Source organism: Arachis ipaensis, chromosome B7, assembly GCF_059453495.1.
Source record: "Arachis ipaensis isolate K30076 ecotype BB chromosome B7, ASM5945349v1, whole genome shotgun sequence".
NCBI classification, from domain to species: Eukaryota; Viridiplantae; Streptophyta; class Magnoliopsida; order Fabales; family Fabaceae; genus Arachis; species Arachis ipaensis.
Genome location: NC_142442.1, coordinates 29,155,757 through 29,163,153, shown reverse-complemented (window position 1 = coordinate 29,163,153; position 7,397 = coordinate 29,155,757). Strand labels below are relative to the sequence as shown.

The following is a 7,397-nucleotide window of genomic DNA, read 5'->3' as shown; positions in this document are numbered from 1 at the left end:
TTTTTTAATCCTTCTTAATATTAGTAAGTTAAATTATTTTATATCCCAAAAAATAAATTGCAAGGTAAACGACAATAGCAATACCATTAATTTAATTGATATAATTATCCGAATATCAATAAAGTGTACTCCTTACTAAGAGTTGCATAATCAACACCAAAAAAGTGTATATCTGAAAGAAAAAAAGGTTCCACAATCCTAAGATCTACTTTCTATTCTGTCCCTCCAACGCACTCATCCATGCGGCGACGTCTGATGGCAGCTTCCCACCTTGCCCTTGAAGTAGACATATCAAAGCACTCTTCATTGCCTGCATCCTGACCTTCCCAGCTGCTACTTCATCCTCTACTACCTGTCTTTTTGTCTTCTCAGCTGCTACTTCATCCTCCACTGCCTGTCTTTTGGTCTTCTCAGCTGCTACTTCATCCTCCACTACCTTCCTTTTTAATTTTTCTGCTGCCAACTCTGCTTGTAGTTCAAGCAGCACCCTTTGGCTCTTCTCCCTTTCAAAACCATTGCTCGGTTGATTGAAATTCATACCGAAGACTTGGCTAGAAGTGGGCCCCAACCCCATGCCACGCAACCTACCCGGGTGCTCCTTTCCGAGAGCTTGAGCAAGCGAATCATTATGAGACAATAGTCTAGAGGATTCATCACATTGATCAATAGCCTCAATTCTTTCCTACATACATAGATAAGCAATTATAGTAATTTATTAGCTAGTCGCTAACCGTACAGACTTCAAATAAAATTTTAAAAACTAAAACATGGGAGAAATTACTTCCCGATTCTCAACACATTACTTACTCCAATAGCCCGAGCTACATCATGAACATAGGAGCCATTAGCTCTTCTGTGCGTTAAGAGATACAACTCTCCTCTACTAACTCTCCTCCCTTGTCGTTCCGAATGTACCAATAATGATGATAAAGTGAATAAGTAGAGGAATAGATAGTCCACAAACATTCTTAAAAATAGATTACCTCTTTTTCTCCGAGCCTTGCCAAGCTTTTCGATCTACCAGTGTGGGTGTAAAGCTGCTTTGATCGATTCTCAGCATTTTTCTTACACTTCTCCTGTCATGCCATCAAATTAAGAGTTACTAGACACTAGTTTTGACTAACTCAATGTGACATAAATAGACTTTTTCTGCTATGAAACAAAACTATATTACCCGTGTCTCTTCACTATTGCAATAATCGAGAAACCATCTCCAATGGTCCGCAGTAATTCCATCTGGGCGGTTTTCAATATTTTCTTCAAGTGAAAGTTCTGAGTCATAGTAGTGATAGTATAATCTGTTCCTCATTTCCTTCCAAGCCCTTCCTAACATTTTGAATATTATACGTTTGATAATTCCTCTATTATCTTCTTCAAAATGGAACATTTTCTGCAACATTAAATTTAAGTTGTCAATAGTGTTCAAATTATGAGTCTGTAATGGTACGAAAAAAATAACATTTTACCTTTACACATTCATTATAGACCTTGTCCTTGGTGCAAACCTTTCTCTAGTCCCTCTCGTAGATTGGAAATTTGGTGTAGTCAGATCCTAGCAGTCCCATAACGCTGCTCAGCAGACCTGCTTCATCCCCAACTGGTTGCAGTGCACTGTTAAACCTGAGTACGATCTTTCTTCCGTCAGGTGGCTTCATAGCTTCCTTCACACTCAGTTTGACCTGTTTGATTGTGCCATCGGATTCTGTAAAATATATTCATTCTATGTTAGTTACCATTGGAGCCAAGCTGCGATGACATCATGGGAAAATAGCTGAATAAAAAATATAGTTAAATTAATTCTTCTATACCAATTGTTTTAACATCTCAAAATTCAGTGGTCTTGCGTCCCTTGCGCTTCTGAGCATCCGATGCAGTAAACATGTTATCAACATGTTGGTCAAAAGAATCTACCTTATCTGTCTCTGGGTCTAAGTCTTCGGCTTCCGGATCCGAGTTTTGAACATCATTCATGGAAGCCTGTGGAACAGGCAGTGGTTCGCTGTGGGGCAGACGAAAGGGGCGTAAAGACGAGGATGCGGGGGCACTACTGCCACTGGGCGGCGGAATTGGGCAATCCGCTCTCTGCAAAGTTGAAGCCGCATAAAATCCTACTTGAGGCTGCTGACATGCTGTGTCTACACGGGCTTTCTTCGAGAAACGACCTACCCGGGGCATCTTTCCTAACTGCATTCGGATCAAAATGAAGTGGTAACAATTAATATATAAATAATAATATTTTTTTGACATGCAAAAAGGACATTGGCATACCCCAGTTACGATTAATTAAACTCGGGTATTTATGACATATCGATACTAAACAATTTATAATATGAGACCAAAGACTGCAATTAAAAATGATAATAGACAATTTAATAAGAATTATGAAATATAATAACAATTAAAGGTATTAATAAGTAATGATAGTTATGGTAAATCAATATCATGTGATACTAAGCTTACTTGGTATACAGGAATTATGCCCAAATTTGTGGTCTAGGAACCAACTCGTTCCAATTGCATTTCTATATATCATCATATAGATCATTATATTAATGGTAGGATATAGCGTGTCATCACCAAACATATCAAGTACATATAAACTATAATAAGAATAATATATGGCGTGTGCAATTCACAATTCAATAATTCATTCCAAGCTCATATATGGATTAGGAGAATACATGAGTACATGAGTTGAGAGACTCTATTAACAAAGAAATTGAAGTAGGGTATAAAAAGGTTAACCATTGATGTATTCACAATTTCTCTATAATGCCTAGAATAATCATAATATTATGCACTATTGGAAGTTAATTTTAGGCTTGAGACTTAGGAGTAGCATGTTTAACAATTAGAAAAATATCATGTTTAGTTATAATAAAATTAAGTTCGATAAAAGTTGCAATCAATGTGTTGAACCAAGTTCTTGGAGCTTGTTACATTTGTAGGCCTCAGTACTAGAATATTAATTTGGATAATCAAACATGAATTTTTATGGATAATCAATTTAATCAAAGATTAGGAGACTACATAAGTTGAGAGACTCTATTAACAAAGAAATCAAATTTGGGTATAAAAATATTGACCATTGGGTATAATTCATTCCAAGCTCATATATAGATTAGGAGAGTATATGAGTACATGAGTTAAGAGACTCTATTAACAAAGAAATCAAAGTTGGGTATAAAAAGGTTAACCATTGATATATTCACAATTTCTCTATAATGCCTAGAATCATCATAATATACTGCACTATTGGAAATTAATTTTAGGCTTGAGACTTAGGAGTAGCATGTTTAATAATTAGAAAATATCATGTTTAGTTATAATAAAATTGATTTCGATAAAAGTTGCAATCAATGTGTTAGAACCAAGTTTTTAGAGCTTGTTACATTTGTAGGCCTACTATAAATTTGGATAATCAAACATGAATTTTTATGGATAATTAATTTAATCAAAGATTTGATAAGATTGCTAAGGGGTTCCATCCAGTCTAACGACTTGTTGGTTGCTAACTATGACAAGTTATACTACTGTCGAGGAAGGGACCCTTACATATTAATTATGGTAATCCATAGCTGTGATATTGGAGAGTTGAGAGTTGACTACTAAATACAAACTAAACGTATTGGCGTTAATAGCATTGACTAAGTTGGATGCTGTGAATATTGAAGGGAGGAACTAGGATTAAGGGTGCTTACCCGCAGCGAGATGACTGGATTGAGGGTGAGAGAGGAACCACCGGGGATCGGGCAGTGAGAGAAGGGGCTCCAGGATGCTGGCTCGCCGCAGAGACGGACATGGAGGAGAGGAACCTGGATGAAGCAAGCTTCCTAGTGGTTCAACAATATGAATGCCATGGTATTAGGAAAAAAATAAGGATTTATGGTAGTGGCGGTGGCTTCTCTGATTTAAAATTTAAGTTTGTTTTTTTTTTAATTTTATTAAAAGTATTATTAGTTATTAATAAAAAAATTACAAAAAAAATAAATACTTAACGAATACATTATTTTTTTAAGTATATATTTATAAATAAATATATTAATAATTAATTTTATTAACTGATTTTAGTATATAAATAATATTTTAATAAAATATATACATAATTGAATAAAAATAAGTTTTTGTACATCTATCTTGTATAGAACTTTACATCGTATAAAACTTCCTTTCAATAAAAATGCCTAATCAATGCAATGCTTTACCAAGTAACTATGAACCAAAGGTATATATCATGTCTATGTGTACTTCTAACATATTATTTATTTTGGAGATTGAGAAACTTTATAACCATCACAAAGAGGTTAGTGATTATAACTTATTTAATTCAGTTTACTACTAGCAATGTAGCATTTAAATATAACAAGTCACTGTTCTTTATCAACAAAGTAATCTGCACATGAAACTATTCTTCATCACCAATTCGTTTCTAGTACCGTTGTTTCTAATGTTTCAATAATTAATAAGTTTTTTGCTAATCTAAGGAAAGAACGAAACTAGCTAGCAAACGGTTATAAAAGATAAAAAAAAAACTAGAAGAAAAAAGAGGACATAAAAGTGATATAGGATGGTAATTTTTCAATACAAAAGATACATTAAAAATTAATTAAACAATATATATATTATATATAAATATATAACGATTAATTTGAATGATTAATTTTAATATACACATAATATTTTTAAATATATATATATATATATATATATATATATATATATATATATATTTAAAATATTTTGTTGCAAGATTAGAAGAAAAAATAAAAATTAGGTGTATTATTTTTTTCAAGGAAATTATAGTAGTATATTATTTAATTATTTGCTTTCCAGGTCCATATTAATATTTTGCACCCCACCATTGAAAAGCAGAGCAATGAAGATAAATTGCCACCAAACTTTCTTCGTTTGTATTTTTTTTTCCGCTTTTATTTTTGGCCTGCTTGATATAAAATCCTAGACATCAAATTTTGATCCTTGACATTGAATCTTGATAGCACATGCCAAAATAGATAAGTGATCTATGAGTATAACTTTAAAGAGAACTGTATTCCATGTTAAGAAAATAAAGGAGAAGTGAAAGAGAAGTCACAATAAATTGAACATCAGTTGCTATCGTCAGGGAAAACTGTTAAGCAGCATGTGCTAAATGAGCCGAAGCAGTAAACACAAACATATCAAGCGTGGGGGTCAGAAATTGGGGACAGATTGAATCTGAATGTTATATTGGGGAAGAAAACTTTGGCCAACACCCACCAAGATTAAATTGGGGACAAATTAAATCATAATTCACAAGGATTAAATGCAAAAATAGAACTGAATTAGCAATCTAAGAAATAAAAATAAGTTCAAAAAAATAAAAACAAGAGTATTACTTGGATAGCAAATGTAAATGATGAAGCCGTATGGTAGCTATCAAGCCGGTTTCTAATTTTTTGCGCAGTGAGCCACAAATTAGAAGTCTCTAACTGTAGTGAGATCAACAAAATGCTTTACTTCACACTTCAGACGGATTTTATAACATGTCAATACTGTTAAGTCAAACAAATTCAATACTAAACTAGACTTTCTAGCTGGCAGGAACTAATATATAGAACTTTACATTGTATAAAACTTCCTTTCAATAAAAATGCCTAATCAATGCAACACTTTAGCAAGTAACTATGAACCAAAGGTATATGTCATGTCTAAGTGTACTTCTAACATATTATTTATTTTGGAGATTGAGAGACTTTACAACTATCACAAGGAGGTTAGTGATTATAACTTATTGTGTTGAGATTAAGTATTAGTGTTAGTATTAGCGTTTATTAAATTTCCCTTTGGTTTGACTTAGAAAACATTAAATTATCGTAAAGTGATGATTGCCCCCTAACTCCAACAAAGTTCACGCTTGCCAGCTCTGATTTGAGACTGAAAATGCTTCTGCTTCTCATTAGTTTCGTAATGTTATAAACTTGATCTCTGAAATTGAGGGATTTATTCCAATACAATGAATAAAATATAGAGAATCAACATGAGATAAATCCCCCCAAATGATTGAACAAGCTTTCCAACTGTGTTCCAATTCACTCATCATTTATCTGATTAAAGCAAAATACAATAATTCAGACAGGAGTATGAATAAAGACTTGCCTAACTTGAATGGATGGAAAACAAGCCAGGACTAAGAGAACATACAGTTCATAGATAGTTTGATAAAACACACAATATTCTTGCTTAATATAATGGGATTCTACTTAATTTAGTAAACCACACAGTCATGCATGAAGTACATTAGTTTAAGCCAAATCAAAAGTGCAAAACTGGATTCCAATATGAAATGGCACTAAACACAAACATATCGAGACTCAGGGGTTCAGAAATTGGGAAAAAAATCAAATATACATGTTAAATTGAGGGAGAAAATAGGAACATATGAGGGAGAAGATCGTTCCTCACATGCTTTTGACAGCAAAAGTTCACATGGCACAGGGATGAAATTTATGCAAAATTAATTTATCGACAACCACTCAAATTAAATTGGGGGAGGGGACAAGAATGAACCTGAGAGGGGATAGGGGGCAATTGACGCACAACAGGGCAAGGGCAAGGGGGAAGGCTACTGACGACGACACCGGGACGGATGATTGGGGCGACCGCTGACGACGTCACGGACGTGCACAGAGGAGGGGGAAGACTTGGACGACCCTTTAATGAAACGAGGGATGAGTCACGGACGGTGGTGGAAGGAGACCAGCGATTGGCGCCTTTCTCTGCTAGGGTTCGCGCCAAAAGGGGGAAGGTTTCTTGGCGCCGAAATAGTTTGATTGGGGTACTTTAATGAAACCCCCCCACCCACCCTTTCCCAAAGGTTGTATGCAGGGAGATGTATCCTAGTGGTTAAATCGGGGTGTCTCCCAGTCTGAACAAGCTATTCGGATACGCTCTGAGCTCTTTTTCTTGTAGGCCGAGCTTGTCGAAGGCGGATTTGAACAAGATATCCGCGGAACTTCCCTGGTCGATTAGTTTTCTGTGGAGGTTGGCGTTGGCTAGTATTATGGTAATAACCATGGGGTCATCATGCCCTGGGATGATGCTCACGGCGTCTTCTTGGGTGAAGGTGATATTGGGGAGGTCGACCGACCTGTCTCCTCCTCCAACATGGTACACCTCTTTGAGGTGTCTCTTGCGTGACGACTTAGAGATCCCACCTCCTTCAAATCTCCCATTTATCATATGAACATGTCTTTCAGCAGTGTGAGGTGGGCATTCGACTCGTTTGACCTCTTCATCCCTTTTTCTTTTTCTTGGCTCGTCTGTTTTATTAGCTAGAAATTGATCTAGTCTTCCTTCTCTTGCAATTTTTTCAATGACATTCTTTAGATCAAAGCAGTCGTTGGTAGAATGCCCATAGA

The 7,397-nt window shown here is 35.2% G+C and overlaps 1 protein-coding gene across 1 annotated transcript; it reads right to left on the bottom strand.

Annotated features, from left to right (window-relative positions):
- Positions 1–205: 205 nt before the first annotated feature.
- Positions 206–1,333, bottom strand: LOC148550693 (uncharacterized). Its single transcript, XM_088492608.1, has 4 exons — positions 1,175–1,333; positions 984–1,076; positions 808–909; positions 206–682 (listed from the first exon to the last, which is right to left on the bottom strand). The coding sequence occupies exons 1-4, from the start codon at positions 1,331–1,333 to the stop codon at positions 206–208; spliced, it is 831 nt and encodes a 276-aa protein (XP_088348734.1).
- Between the last annotated feature and the right edge of the window lie 6,064 nt (positions 1,334–7,397).